Source organism: Coturnix japonica, chromosome 22 (genome assembly GCF_054131305.1).
Source record: "Coturnix japonica strain WE chromosome 22, WE-NBRP24, whole genome shotgun sequence".
Classification (NCBI taxonomy): domain Eukaryota; kingdom Metazoa; phylum Chordata; class Aves; order Galliformes; family Phasianidae; genus Coturnix; species Coturnix japonica.
Window position 1 is genome coordinate 9,722,061 of NC_140684.1, and position 16,012 is coordinate 9,738,072.

Here is a 16,012-nt window from a genome sequence, read left to right on the forward strand (position 1 = left end):
AAGTAGGTTAGGATCAAATCCTGCTGGTAGTTTGTGTCTTACAAGGGTGTAAAGCCCAGTGTGGTCGTTGCCTTCCAGAAGGGCTTACAGGTATTGTTGATGCTAGTTTTAGGCACTTGTCTTTTATGGGTCTCTGTAATAATCTTTGCGTTACGCTATTAGAGCATAATCAGGTCCCTGCCGTGCTGCCAAGACTGATCAGATGGCATCAATGCGCTGAGGAATTTTCACGCTGAATGTATTATGAAAGGCACAGATTTATTCCACGATAGCTGCAAACCACTGCAGCACATCACCAGAGCTTCGTGCTCCATGACTTTTTAAAGTAATTTTAAAGTAATGAAAGCTCCCATCCTGATGTGCTGAGGGGCAAAATGCTCTTTTGCCACAGTTTTTCTGAGCCAGGAGGCTGGGGACAAGTGCCTTCCAGCTGATCCTGCTGCACTATGCTTTGTGACTGGAGTGTTTTATATACAGCCTCCCCTCACGCCCGTTCTAACGCACCTTATCTGGCGATGAAGCCAAATCAATACCCATTGTAGCCAGCAATGATGCACAATGTAGAACAGGTTTTGTTGGATTTGTTGGAGGAGCACAGCATAAATTTTTCATTGGAAAAGCCTCAAGTTTGAGCAAACACAATTACAGTGTGGATGTCTCATTCTCCTTGAACTGTGGCAGCACAGAGAAATCGCTGCTTCGCGTTGACGTGAAGCTTGCTTTATTCTAGCATCTCCAATATGTCAAATGTTAAACTATTTATGTTCCACGCAGAGTTAAGAGGATGGAAACTGTCACTGTTACATCTTGTTGCTGTAGGTTAGGATTTGTGGAATGAATTTGGCACCTGGGTTCTGCTTCTGTTTGGCATTTCTAAATGGCCATGATAGCAGGAATGCATTTAGTGGTCTCAGCAGAAAAGCTGGGGACATTGGACACCACATAGTGTGGATCTTTCTAGTCTGCCTCTGGTACAACAAAGACAGGAACCTGTCCAAAGTCATGAATTCAGGAAGATTCCTTAGGAGGATGTTTTTCACCTGGAGGGTGGTGATGCACTGGAACAGGTTGCCCAAAGAGGCTGTGGATGCCCCATCCCTGCAGGCATTTGAGGCCAGGCTGGATGTGGCTCTGGGCAGCCTGGGCTGCTGGTTGGTGACCCTGCACACAGCAGGGGGTTGAAACTGGATTAGTAGAAAGAAAACGCTGTTAGTATTTCTTTGCCATCTCTCTCTTGTTTTTTTTTTAAATTATTATTATTATTATTTGCTATTTCTCAGTTTTATTATTTAGGTCTTTGTTCCGATGTGTTCTTATTATTTTAGCTGCCCTGGGTAATTGTGTTTTTCCCTTAACTAAAGAAGCTGATGTTAAAAGAAAGGAGGAGGGGGAAGATAAGGCAAAACTGTTAAATGGGAAATCCGTTGCTAATTAAGGTACAGTTTTGCTAATCACCTTAGAAATGAACTTATCAGCTGGAAACGACTGCAGTTTGTGTAATGAAAGTTAGGAGCACTTCTCCCCGTATCCTTCTGTCACAATGCATTCCGAGATCAGGAGTTTACCTTGCAGACTCATCCTGACACCATTAGACATGATGTCTCTTTGCATTAACTGCAGGCAGGCTCGAGCTGTTCTAGGATATATTTCAGTCTGACTACTTAAAATTTGGCAAAGTTATAAGCAAGGAAAGTCAGGATCCTGTAATGGGAGCTGTCAGTGTGTATTATGGAAGTCTGAGAGAGCTGCAGCTAGAACGCTGTGTTCAGGACCCCAGATAGCTGCTATCCCTTCTGACTTTTTATTATGGTGATTATTAATGATGTCCCAGGGGTGAGGAGGACACACAGCATTATGTAAGGCATTGCCCAAGCAATGGGATGTTTATTCTCACGTGGATGCTGATGATAAGAGAGGAGAAGGTGCTGCGTTGGGGCAGGACCAAACTTTTCTTAGTATTCATTAAACTTGTGTTTTCGAAGTGAATTGGGTTTGGCCCCATTCTAGCAACTGAATCTTCTAGCAGACACCAAGATGTGATCCTTCTTGAGTCCTGAGGCTGGCATAGCACAGGACAGGCTCTCAGCACCCCCCTTTATGGCTGGACGTGATGAGGTCTTTTCCACCCTTAGTGATTCTCTGATGCTATGATTCCTGTATGCACAGCTCGCTCCTCTAGGGCTCCCTTTTCCACCTGGCTGGCTCCAGTGATGGCAGCAGATTGTCAGAAGTCCTTTTGTTTCTTAAATAATGCTCCCGGAGGGTAATTGCTGCTCTTGGCAGGCAGGAGCAAAGCAAATTGATGGTTACAGTGAATTTTGGAGGGCAGAGGGGATTGTGGACAGTAATTGTTCCTAACTGCATGCCACTTGGAAAATTGTTCCTGTGATCGCTGCAGTGTGGTGGTCAAGTGAAATGGGGGTTTGCTAGCTGTCTCTATTACCAGCACAGAGGGCTGTCTGTGCACTTCTTGCTGTTCTCCCAAGCACTGCACCTGCTGAGGTCCCAGCCATCGTGAGGGATGGAGACACATTAAATGCTCCACATGAGCAGAGTGAAGACAGCTCTGATTTTGCATAAGACCTGCAGACTGATGGCTGTGAGGATGCTCGTGCCTTGCCTGGGAGGTGGGGGAATGCATTACCTTGAATACTTCAATGTATTTGAATGCTCATGCACAAGAGAAGATCCTGAGCCTCCCTAGAAGCTCTACTGCTGCACTGCACCACGCTGAATTCACCTTTGAACTGTCCCAATGCAGGTCAGCGTGATGCTGGCTGTTTTGTCAGTGCTTTCACACATCTATGACACCTTCGTGCTCCCTGAGGGAGATGGGAGAGCAAAACTGGGTCACCCCATCCCTAGAGCAAGGTGATGGAATCTTGCACTAACCAAGGGCTGCCTCCCACCTGGGCAGATGCTTCTAAAAAGTAGATGGTTGATGCTGTTTCAGCTGCAGTCACAGATTTCATTGCTTGAGAATTGCTGGTTTTCTATGTTGAATTCAGTCAGCTGACAAGAGGGGATGGCCTCAATTTGTACTAGGAGAGGCTGAGGTTGGATATGAGGAAAAGCTTCCCCAGAAGAGTGGTCAGGCACTGGAGCAGGGAGGTGGTGGGGTCACCATCCCTATAGGTGCTCCAGATATTGGTGGTCAATGGGTGGATGGACTATCCAGATGTTCGTAGAGATCTTTTCCAGCCTCAGTGATTCTATGGTTCCATAGCTCCCCTGGTGATGGGTTTGTTTTCTCTTTGTTTCTCTGGAAATGCTTTACTAGAATTTAGCATTAAAGTGTGTGTTTTTCACAAACCCAGGCATCAATCTGTACATTTGTGCAGACGGCTGGAGGAGCAGCCACTGAGTCACTGTCATTTACTGGAGGGGAATGTTCTATTTTTAATTCCACGTCTCTTTACGGGTGGATGAATGGCAAGCTAATAGTCGTGGTGAAATTTGAATGTCAGAAAACAAGGGGAAACTTGTGACTTGTTCCTCGTATTTAACCTGCTCTGTTACACATTCCATCTTGAGTCTTCCAAAATGTCTTTACGTGCTCTCCATGCATGTCTTATGGATGGGTATAATTGTTATTTGTTCCATGGTAGCAAGCGGTGTGAGGCTCCTCATAGTGCTGGGACTGCAGGTTGATACCATTTAGGGGATGCAGATGGGATTAAAGGTGGTGAGCCTGGATGAGATCCCAGAAACACTGGGTGTTACAATAACTGTGCAAAAGGATAGTGCAAAGCAGACTGCAAAAGAGGTGAAACTGGGATTATTAGGCCTGCCTGGCATATGTGTTTATAATGATTGCCCAGAGCCTGGTGTCCCTGCCATGGATTTTTGATATTTAAGATAAATAATTTCTTGGTGAAGGTAAACAGGCAGGTAAGAACTCAGGTATGGTGAGGCGTTCTGCGCATTCCCTTTGTGTCTGAGGAAAAGAAGCTCTCAGAATGTTTTATTAACTTGTAAACTGTGATTTAAGGGAATTTTAAACAGCATGTGAAAGAAAAATAATGAACAAATGTTTTCAAGTGGGAGAAATCTGTCCCTGCCATATGTTTCTCTGAGTCATCCCTTTAGCAGAAGGAGCTCTTGCAATTGTTTCTGTTATTCCAGGCACTAATCCTTCTTATTTAGTAGAAGCATCTCTGCAAACACAGCACCCCATCCTGCAACCATGGGGTGCTAAAGGTGGGGTGATGTAGTCGTCATCCCACCAAGGGGCAGAGTGCATTTTGCTCTGTGCACAGGTTAACTTCTCCCTCTGGCTTGCGGCTGAGCAAAATCCAAACATGGCCACAGATTTCTATTTGCAGCCGATGATGAGATCCTGTGTGCTATAGCAACCACAGAACCTTCTTTCTCTTGAATTTGCTCATGGACCCTTGGCTGATGGGAGTTCTGGTTTCATTGCAGGTGTGGCTGTGCGGTGGCAGCATGGAAGTCCTGCCCTGCTCCAGGGTGGCCCACATTGAACGCAAGAAGAAGCCCTACAACAACAACATTGGTTTCTACACCAAGCGTAACGCCCTGCGAGTGGCCGAAGTGTGGATGGACGACTACAAGTCCCACGTGTACATCGCATGGAACCTGCCTCTGGAGGTAAAGCCATTGTGCCCTTCTCCTGAGTTTTCACTGGGTTAAAACATTGAATTGTAGAGGATTTGGTGCTCCCAAGAGAAGAGCCTGAAGTACCCTCTGTCCCACCAGTAGCCACAGAAGCCATTGGGGCTCTTTCAGCTTTAATGGAGGTGCTGCAGCACCTGCAGAATTTGAGTAAATATAAAGTAAATATACAGCCACCCTTTTGGTGATGGAAATAAGGACTCCTTGCAGATCCTGTCCCAGCTAAGGGCTGCTCCAGGGTCCTGCAGGAGCAGCATTCCTTCTGGCATCACGGTGCTTCAGGGCTTTTTGAAAGACATTAGCAGGAGCTGCTGCTGTTGGAGGAAAGGTTACATCTGGGGAGATTTCCTGGCATTTAGAGCCCCAGTAGTGACAACTTCATACTGCATTAGAGAGCAGCTGTTATCTGGGAAAGGTTGGTAACTGCCCATTCTGCTGGTCTGCTATTCTGGGTCCTGGCTCCACACAGGACCCCCCAAATCCAAACCCTTTGTCTGAGAGCATTGTCCAAATGCTCCCTGAGCTTTGGCAGCTCAGGGCTGTGCCCAATGAATTGGAGACCACCCTCTGGTGCAGAAGCTTTTCCTGACCCCACCTGACCATCCCTTAATGCAGCACCAGGTGCTGAATATTCCAGGCTCCCCCATTCAGATCTCAGCCTGTCCTGCCTGTCTACGCTGAATCATCTTTATTTCACCTGTGAGCTACCAGTCACAGATTAAAATGGTGTCTTCTCTAAAGCAGAGTGAATAATTCATTAGGAGATCATTACAAGCATTGTAATGGAGAATTGCTTTCCCAGCTGTAGTTAATGATCACTAGAAGAGAAAAGAGCAGGAGCTAAAACAGAGTAGAAACCCAGACACTTGTAGGAAGGAGAAGTGGCTGCTTTGTGCCTTTGATTTCCTTCACCTGGTTGCTACATTAGTTCCCCAGACGTTGTAATGAAATAAAAGGTTAAAGAGGGGTTGCTCTCTTCAGCTCCTGAGTTTATTCCCCTGGGATGGGTGCTGCAGCTCTGTGTGCTTTTAGATCAGTGGGGTTCCTCTGTGTCTCCAGGGATGCTTTTTCAACATGTATTTCTCAAAATCCTCAAAAAAGGATTTTTATTTTTTTTTGAGGTTCATCTTCTGTTCTTCCTTTTTTTTTTTTTTTTTTTTTTTTTATTCTTTGCTATCTGCTTCTCTTCTATTTGAATGGTAAATTTTTAATCTTTCCTTTAAAAAAATAATTAAAATCTTTTTTTCTTTATTTTATACCTTTCTAACCATGCTGTCCTCCTAGGTACTTCTTGGAAGAGTCTCCCATAGACTCATAGGATGGCTTGGGTTGGAAGGGACCTCAAAGATCACATAAGGGAAAGAGTTTTGGTGCTTGGTGCAGGCAGGGCTTTGCTTTCCAAGGGTTGAGCACACAGCCATCTTTTAACCCTGATGTGTATTTGCTGCTAAGGAAATCTTCTGTGTCAGTACCTGAGGGGTAGGTGAGATCTTCTAGAAATAGCTTGGCATTGTGCCTTTTGATAAACTCCATCACTTCCAGACTGATCCAAAATCAGAGGGGATTAATGGGGGGAGCTTTGTCAGTGCCACATTGCGCTTCTCATATTGCCTCCCAGGGCCAAAGTGTGTCTGGTGGCCAATGTAAGAATGCCTTTAAACCTTGTCAGAGAAGTGTCTCATTTGCTGTGGCTGTGAAGCCTCTGTCCCAAGTCAGATTTCTCTGATGATGATTTCAGTCTTGGACACACCTGCCAAAATTTCCTGGCATGGATTCAGTGTGAAGTTACTCAACCTTTGGCAGTTTCCAAGTGGATTGGAAAGAACAGTGAAATCAGTGCAGTGCACTCATTTTCTCTTTCCTTAAGAGCCTTTCAGCAATGTGCTGTGTCTGTTGTTTTTCAGAATCCAGGGATTGACATCGGGGATGTCTCCGAGAGAAAAGCCTTAAGGAAGAGCTTGAAGTGTAAGAATTTCCAGTGGTATCTGGACCATGTTTATCCTGAAATGAGAAGATACAACAACACTGTCGCGTATGGCGAGGTAATTAAGGCTGATACACCCTTAGATGGGACTGGAAATATTTACAGTTGGTGAGGCTCTGATGAGAAGTAGCCTTAAAGGAGTTCAATGTGAATCAGACCTTACTGTGCCCCCGTAGTTGTATAAATGCTTATAAATCTGTTCACAGTTGCTTATGGAAACCTGTGTTGGGATCTATTTCTAATCTTGGAGACTGCATGCAGTAAAATATTTTAGTACGTTATTTACTGAGTTGACACCAAACTGTGTGTGTTGCCTATCGAGTGTGTGGATTATGCAGCAAACGTGTAGTCATTTTATAAAAGCCTTTGACTTAACCTCAGCCTAATTTCTTACATGGTCTCTGTAGGATATAATGCATTGTCACAACAGCTTAAGGCTGAGATAAAGCAAGGAGACTTAATTCAATCTCTCTTGGCATTGAGACAGCACTAGGAATATAAAAACAGGCAACTAACAATATTCTGTTGCAGTGGGTCTCAACAGAACAGCGGCAGTTCAAGAAGGCTTCTTGAAACACATCTTGAGCACCCCTGATGGGCATCAATTTTAAGAAAGTTTCCTTATTGGATTTACTCTGATAGCTTCAAGGCACCCACCCCCAAACAGGCCATATTTTAAAGGCATTATTTCGTTTCAGTTGACCTATATGATGAAATTGGAGCGAGGACATCTCTGCCTTTGCAGACCTGGTTTGTAGCATGAGTCCAGCACTCTCCAATGGGTGTCTTTAAATACTTAGCCAGCAGCTCTGTGTCTCCTCCTGCATCCTTGTGACAGGCCATAGGATTTCCTTGTGCTTACTGGATGTCTTTTTCCTGCCTTGTTGAATACTTTAGGATTCTGATGAAATAGGAATGATTCCGCATTGATTTGAGGTTCCTGGCAATGCACTGAAAACAGTCTAAAAATACATTTGTTACTTCCACGCATGACCAAATAAGAACACTACTCAAGGAAGCTGGCTCCTTTGACTGGTGATTATGATGTAAAAATAATCATCATTAGGCCCGTGTTGAAAGAAAACACAGGGCACAGTAAACTTTTCTCTGCCTGATTATGCCCATTGATATACAATACCACATATTCTTTCCATGGCCAGGGATGTGGCTGCATACCAGTCCCCAGCTTACATCTGAAGATGCTGTTTAACCACTCTGTCTTTATTTCTTACAGCTTCGAAACAACAAAGCAAAAGATGTCTGCCTCGACCAGGGCCCGCAGGAGAACCACACAGCAATATTGTACCCATGCCACGGCTGGGGACCACAGGTGAGGAGCCCACGTGTGTTGGGAGTGGAGGCTGGAGGGACAGAGGATGGAGTGTGGATGTGCAGCATCTGTTGGCTTCACTCTCAAATGTATAAGACCTTTTTGTTTAAGAAGAAAAAAAAGTCGTATAAAAAGATGCACTTTCCCAACTACTCTTCGAGCTATTTTCTGGATTACCATAATTGCAGCAGAGCTGCGAGTAAAAGCGTAATTTGAAAACATCTTCCAGACAAGGGTAAATAATTCTGAAAGCAAATGGCCAATGAGCAGAGCACAGCACACACAGGAAGAGCATTTTAAGACTTTTTCTTTCTCTCTTACCTGACAGAGCAGAAACAACCAACTGGGATAAGAAAACAAACAGTGCTTTTTGATGGGGTGATAATTAGCTGTTCCTAAGGGCCTGGGAGCAGGTCTTCTCATTCCTGGTAGCTTCCCAGGATGACATTTGATTTTGATCTCTTTGAATTCTTCCTCTGCAGAATGATTTCTGCTAAGGTAGGCAGGAGGGTGAGTTGAGGACTGGGATGGAGCCGAGTGGGGACGTAGAGCTGCAGGATATGGCAGCTGTGGCAGCCTTAGTGGCTGTCTGAGGATGGAGGTAGATATCTGGGGTAGCTCAAGAAGAAGACTGGCATGTATAGAGTCCATTTTCACAGTACAGTCACTGTCAGCTTTCCAGGTTCTCTGGGAGTAAGTAATTGCAAAGCTCATCTGAACTTAAACTGCAGACTTAAGGAGCCACCTGAGCTGAGGCCAGGGGAGTCCTCTGGGGTAGAGACAAACCTCACTTTGGTTTATCCTTGCCTTTAAACAGAGCTCATTCAACCGTGGCCTATCAAGTCACTGCTAAATATAGCCAAGCTGTTGCATAAATGCACAATTTCTTTTTCTTAAATGGCACAAACTACCTATTGGACTTCCCGGATGGAAACTTAAATCTCTAAGTGCATTATAATAGGAGAAACTGAATTAGTCTGACAGTGCCTACTAAGCCGGGGCTTTAAGACTAACGACTAAAAGCAGGTTACTTATTTTTTCCACAGCTTCTTTTGTGATTAAACAACGTTTTCTTTTTTCCAGCTTGATACTCTGAAATAAAGCACTGCCTGTTGCACAAGCTCAGCACAGGTTTTTCTTCCTGGTTTTCTATCTCACCTCCGTCTCTTCCCTCTCCAGCTGAGAGCCAGTTCTTGGCAGTTCTTTTGTTTCGCCATATGTGCAATTAGCCTTAACTCCTTGAAAAGCAGCTATCAGGGAGTGCAGAAGCTTTGAAATCAGCCTTTTGCAAAAACACAAGCGCGGCACAAAAGAAATTGGACTTTCGCTACTGCAGTTTAATTAATGGGCTGCGTGTTGTAATTTCTTACCCGAAATATAATTAGAAGGGATGTAAACACTTTGTTCTAATAGCTCGCTTGCTGGAGATATGTATATGTAAAACACAAGGACTTGCAGTTCCTCTTGGGTAGTTCAGCACACAGAGTGGTGTCTGTGTTCACATCGTGGCTTGCAATGTCTGCTTCTCTCCCTGGTGCTCGTCATAGCCACACTGAAATCCATTTCCCAATTCAGAAATGGGTTTGTTGCCTCAGCTAGTAACGTGTCTGCTCTCAGCTGGCATCTTAACAGCACAAGGGCAGCACCAAGGAGGTTTGGGTTGGATATTAAGAGAAGTATCTTCTCCAAAGAAGTGGTGATGCATTGGCGTCATCCCTGGAGCTATGGAGATGTGGCACTGAGGGACATGGGTATGGTGGGGTGGGTTGGGGCTTGGTGATCTTGGTGGTCTTTTCTACCCCAAATGATTCTGTGTAAATTGATGTGGTTGGGTGTGATGGATCCCATACCTGGTGCCAAATATGGATGAGTTGTTGGCTTTTTCTCACAGCACCTTTGCTATAGAATCTGTAGATTCTATTGTTGCTTTTTTTGTCTTCTTTTCTTTGTATTTTCACTTTACCTTCTCATTCTTACTGCTTTTATTCACTTCCAGCTCAAATAATTATCAGATTTCATAACGAAGTATCCTTTTATCCTGTAATTATACTGAATGTGCTCTTTTAGACTTTTTCCTGATGGCTTCATCTTTTAAGCGATACATCATGAAAAAAACCTTGCTGTAATGATGTATCACACTAATAATATAGTAATACCTCATTGGAGTGACAGAACGATGGTGATATATTAATGTGATAGAAAGCACTATAATGCTATAAAACTTAAGATAATGTTCACCCAGCAGAGCATTTCATTTAATTATAGGATAAAATGTGTTTTGCCCATTTAATCATCAGAACCTGGGGACAAAGTCATCAATACTGAGATCATCCGGGACACCACGATGTCAAGGATGACAAAACAGCGCATCAGATAAAATTGGGTTAAGGAGAAAATACTGTGCTCTTTACTTAACAGTTGCTAATGGATGATCTGCTCACTGCAGAAAAGAAGCTAAACAACCCTAAATTATTTTCCAATAGAGTCAATGAAGGTCATCAAGGCTTTTATTTCCCAGGTGCTAAGATGTCTAATTAACTTTTTCCCATCTCTGAGATGCAGCCAGCCAGAAAAAATAATCAAAGAAGATATATTGTTGGTACTGCTTTGCAATGCATAGGGCACGTGTGCAGCGCCAATTTGGGACCCAGAGCCTCATCCAAAGCATCCTTTTTTAGTCCCAACGTCTGTTTTGATGGCATAAAGATTGATTTTTGAGATCCCAGAGCTTTTTATCCTTTATTTTTAGGACTCAGTGAGTCAATTAGAGATCCAAAGCTGTCTTTTTTTGTAGCCTAAACTTGGAGATGCGTTTGGAAAATGCTGTAGATATGAATCCTTTTTTCCTCTCTGGTGATGTGGCCAAGGGCTGCTTGCACTGATTAAGCTGTGGAAGACTTCATCAAGATTAACCACTTCTCAATGTGCTCATTAGTGTTTTCAGACAGTTTTTCTCTAGTCTGTCCCCTTGGTCTGTTCGGTTTCTTTTCTGTCCTGTGTTTGGCTGAGAAATTTCTTCAGGTGCTCAACAAGTCATAGAATTATAGAACCACAGAATGGTTGTTTTGGAAGGGACTTTACAGATTATCCAGTTCTAACTCTTGCGTTGGCTGGGTGCCCCCCAGCTCAGGCTGCCCATGGCCCATCTGTGGCCTGGGGTACCTCCAGGGATGGGGCACCCACAGCTCTGGGCAGCAGCGCCAGCACCTCACTACCTTCTAAGTCAAGAATCTCCCCTTAACATGTAACCTAAATCTCTCCTAGTTTAAAACCATTCCCCTTTCTCTTGTCACTCTCTGCCCATATAAAAAGTTGGTTTCCCGAACAAACAAGGAAAACAACATTCAGGCGCTGCATCTGCTGTTGCCAGCTCAAGTCAGACCCTTCTACATTGTTTTAACTTGATTTTCAGTGTTTAATTATTCTAACTGAGATAACCCATACTCCCAGTGTGATTTACTGTCTCTTTTTAAACATCTGGGTCACAGATATGCTCAGTTAATTAACGTGCTGAATACTCCTCATTTGTCTGCTAGATAATGGATTGATTCATAATTTAAATAAGCAGCTGTGTATATCTTTCCCCTGAACTATGAAAGGCAGGCCGCTGTCATTCATCTCCTTTTCACTCCTGAATTTAAATATGTTTAGGGAAACATTGTAGTGGGGTCTCAAACAGTGCAGATGCAGGAGCCCTTTGTGCACGGTGCCATCATGGTGTCAGCTGCTTCTCACACCCCCAGCCCTGGCTCTCACAGCATCCACTGCAGCACCCAGGGCTGGTTGGTTCTCATGCTGGTGCTACTGCAGCAGTCAGGTGTGGTTCTGTTGCCTTTGCTGCACTGTTGAGCTATGGGGGATGCTTGGGCCTGCATCCCTGGGTAACAGAACCAGTGATATGTTGCCCTTTGGCTAATGCAGAGGTTGCTGGAGGGCTCTGCCTGATGCACCAGTGGCATTGCTTGCTGTACAAAGCAAGACTGGCTTGGCAAGCATGTGAGTGTGGCCTCCAAGCCAGCTGGCGCCAATGAGGAACCAAAGCCAGGAGGAGGCTGCCCTGTGATTTAAGGCTCAGAATCTCCTCCCCCCTCTCCTTCCCTCCTCCCTCGCCCCTTTCACCTTCCCCCTTCCTTTCCTGCCCTGACTCCTCACCTGTATCTGCAAGCTAAACTTAACAACATGAGAGAAAGGCTGGAGAAAGGGTTACTCTTTTATCCTCATCAGTTCTGCTTTCTCTGTTCATCATCCTCACAGATTTTCCCTTGGGCTCTGCCATGATTGTCCTCTTCTCTATTGCATTTAAGTGATACTTCAAGGATACTGATGGTCTTTTTCCCCTCCTCCTTGTCCCAGCTTGCACGCTACACCAAGGAGGGGTTCCTTCACCTTGGTGCCCTTGGGACCACGACACTCCTGCCTGACACCCGCTGCCTGGTGGACAACGTGAAGAGCCGCTTCCCCCAGCTCCTCGACTGTGACAAGGTCAAGAGCAGCCTTCATAAGCGCTGGAATTTCATCCAGGTGTGTTTTGGGTCTGCCATCACTACCTCTTGCTCTCATACCATGGGCTGGTAGTGATAAAGTTCACTCCAGTCAACCCCACTGATGAATTTGGAAATGATTTTATGGCTTGAATTTCATTATCGCCCCACAGAGCACTGTGCACTTTCCAGCCATGCAATCCTGCAGTGTGCATTCCTGACTTGCTTCGCAGGCATCCTCACGTTTTGATGTTTTCTCCATGTCTTTGATTTTAGAACGGTGCCATCCTGAACAAGGGAACAGGGCGCTGCTTGGAGGTGGAGAACAGGGGAATGGCCGGCATCGACCTGATCCTTCGCAGCTGCACAGGACAGAGGTGGACAATTAAAAACTTCATCAAGTAAAGAGTGGAGAAGTCAGAGGAGTTTCACCTGAAAGGTGGCTGACTTGGACCGATTGGTCTGGACTCCTTTGGAAAGGACAAAATATCAAAACAGAGCTTTATTCGTGTTATTAGGAGAGGACATGGGGGAAATGGGCATTTGTGTCTTTATTTTTGTTGTATATTAGTCTCCCACAGGTGATTTCAACTGTGTGAAATTGGGTCAGAACTCTAATTTTCTTCTGGCAAGCACTCTAAAAGGTAGCACTTATTTCTGCTGGAATAAGTGTAATAAGCTCGTGCATCCTTGTGAGCATTGAAATACTGCTTTCCCAGGTGACTCCAAGCGCTCCCAAGACCCAACCAGGTTTGTACGGTGATTGAAGTCAAGAGACCCTGCATGTATCTGCGTGGTAAGTGTGCAAACGTGTGTTTGTGAGAGGAAAAGGCCACCAAGCCGTGAAGAAGCTGTGTTTGAATGACGTGGTGTCTTGCGAGGCACGTTGTATCCTTTCCCTTTCTTGCTCCATCATCCAGCAGCCCCTTTCTTGAGTCTGGGAGAAGCGAAGCTCTCAGAGACACCCTGTAGATCTCTCCAGTCCCCCCTCACAGGTGTCACAACATGAAATACAGTTGAATAAGAATCGTGAGCTCCCCATCACCCTCTTGCTGCTGTTGGCTGCACCAGCCCCACACAGCACCAGCCTCTGTTTGTGGAAACCCCAAGTGGAAAGCCCCATGATTGGCTACCTGTCCCATGTTGGGGTCTTTTGGATGCATGCCTTGTTAGAATTAACCCATGGCAGCCCAAGCATTGCACAGCAGGCTGCCAGCCTGATGCTGGCCCCTTGTGGACTCTGTTACCCTTTTTTTTTTGCTGTTTTCAGGGTGGATGTGCTGATGTGTGCAAGAGGCTGAGGGCAGGTCATGTGAGAGAACGTCCTGCTCAGGCTTCCCTCTCATGGAGGCTATGGGGTTTGTTTTTAAGGCATCTTTGCCTCTGAATGAAGACATAAATAGTGGTATTCTCTTTACCTCTATAGTGGTATAGTTTTCTTCTTGAGGCTCGAACACATCTATCCTGCCTGCTCAGTGTGTTTCTGCAGTGATGTTGATGTAAGGAAGGGAGAGGTAGGGCAAGAGACCAATAAATGGCATCTTGCCTGAAATTCTTCATCTTGAAGTCACTTAAGGCTTGTTAACACAGTGGGATGAACTCGCCTGGTTTATCTGACCTGCAGTAATCCTGGGAACCAAATCTATCCAGCTACTGTGGGACACTTTGCTTCGGGGTCCTGGTGTCTGGCTAACTGGAAAAGGGAAACATCTTGAGAAGTCATTTCACGTGGATGTGGGACTAATAATGGATGGCCGCAGTCTTTGCTTGTCTGGGAGGGGAAACCAGCCCATCTCCTGTCCTTCTCACAGAATAATACTCTTTCTGGTTGCCCTCTGGCTAGGGTGCACTAAAATATATTAATATATGAGATGTATGTGTAAATACGTTTCCCAAAGGTGGGATGTGCACAGAGTTGTTTGCTGCAGAGCACTCATGCCTGTCTTCCATTTGCATCGGGATAATGCTACCTGGGTGTTTAATGAGTTTAATTTTCAATGCCATGCAGCAGGTTGATGACTCATGTTTTAGTAATTTATTGAACAGAAACAGAGAAATTTCATTGTTCCTTCTTACAGCATCGCATCTGATTGTTCACTTACACGTCACAAGACTCAATGGAGTTGTCTCTGGGTTTTCTCCCTTCTGTAATGCAGTAAAACCTCTTGTTGTCCTGAATTGCAAAGTAGGGACTCAATGTAGAATTTTGCTCTCTTACTCGCTGTTGCATCATCTCTCGTGTAATAAATTTTAGCACTTATGAAACAGACATGACTGCAGTGTCTTTAGATGCATGAGGATGCATTTGTTGCTGCCCTCTAAGAAAAGCCATTTGCCAATGGAGAGGACTCACACCAAGAAAGTCTGGGGGATTTGAGACTTCACAGCTAGTGGCCAAAATGTAAAATTCCCTTTTAATTGAGCGATCAGTTGCTGTCAGTCATCAGTGGAAGCCACATATTGTTTAGCACAGGGAAAAACCTGCATGTTTTGGAGGAGGTGGGGGGGAAAAAGGAATCCTTTGGATGTTGCTGTGCTATCATTCACGGTTCTCAGCTCCTCTCTAGTCCTGCCAGCGCTCAAGGCGCCAGCAGATGGGCTTTGTCAGATTTAATTGTGGTGGTGGAAGGTGTCCCCGCCGCCAGCCTTCCATCTGCTGCTGGAGGCTTCTGTCCCCATCGCTGTCAGCACTGCAGAGCGTGTGGCCGCGCTGTTCCTGCTGTTGTTTGAAGGATGTGCTTCTCCAACAGGCAGGAATTGCTGTGCTGAACCATGGGACTGTTGGCTGAGGTCACCTGAGGATGGTGGCATGGTGGTATATGGTAACATCCATGTGCTTGTCAGCTCAGGTGACACGAAACATCTGGATTCCATTGGCGATGGGCTCTGCTTCTTCAACAGAAAGCCAGAGATGTGTTCCCTTTGTGCATGTCCCAAAGGAAGGGGGTGTGGAAATCAATGCTTCGCTCCAGGACCTTCAGGTGGGGAAGAAACCTTGTCAGGATGGTTTCCCTCTTCTCATTGCTATATGTAGAGTGCTTGGAAGTGACTGAAAAGCAGCAAAATTGGGATTAAAATGGAGAGTTTTATCTGCCGTGTCTGTGTAAGTTCTGTTCTCCTATTGGTCTGTGACTTGCAGGGATGATTGCTGAGGCGATGACCTGAGGTCTGCACCCTCTGAAACCTTAGAAATCTATCTTAGGAATCTGGATCTGAATGTTGCATCTGGCGCTTATCTCTAATAATAATGTTAATTGCTTTTAAAAGTGATATCAAAGTGGTTCTTATTAAATATATGATTCGAGACTCGCCTCTTGAGTGATTTTAAAAAGATTCACCGTTGATGAGATACAGAGGCAGTCATTCTTCTCTGTTACTCGGTTAATAGAAAAGTGTGCTGCTGTTTTAATGGAAGTTCCATTTTAAAAAGAAATGGAAATGAAGGAGAAATCAAGAGAGATGGCCGGTGCAAATTAACCTCCCGTTTCATCCTCCCATGCTGGCTGCCACTCACCAAGATAATGCAATTACATTCAAGAAGTTGAAAAGAGATGTTACACGGCAAAACAGCATCGCTTGTGA

General features: G+C 44.9%; 1 protein-coding gene across 1 annotated transcript in view; it reads left to right on the forward strand.

Moving 5' to 3' along the window:
- Nucleotides 1-14,697, forward strand: part of GALNT17 (polypeptide N-acetylgalactosaminyltransferase 17) — a 127,952-nt gene extending 113,255 nt beyond the window's left edge. The window contains exons 7-11 of the mRNA XM_015880996.3: nucleotides 4,426-4,611; nucleotides 6,540-6,677; nucleotides 7,854-7,949; nucleotides 12,303-12,470; nucleotides 12,707-14,697. Of these exons, the coding sequence (XP_015736482.2) occupies nucleotides 4,426-4,611; nucleotides 6,540-6,677; nucleotides 7,854-7,949; nucleotides 12,303-12,470; nucleotides 12,707-12,835 (717 nt within the window). The 3' untranslated portion in view covers nucleotides 12,836-14,697. The remainder of the gene's footprint in view (nucleotides 1-4,425; nucleotides 4,612-6,539; nucleotides 6,678-7,853; nucleotides 7,950-12,302; nucleotides 12,471-12,706) is intronic.
- The last annotated feature ends 1,315 nt before the right edge of the window (nucleotides 14,698-16,012 follow it).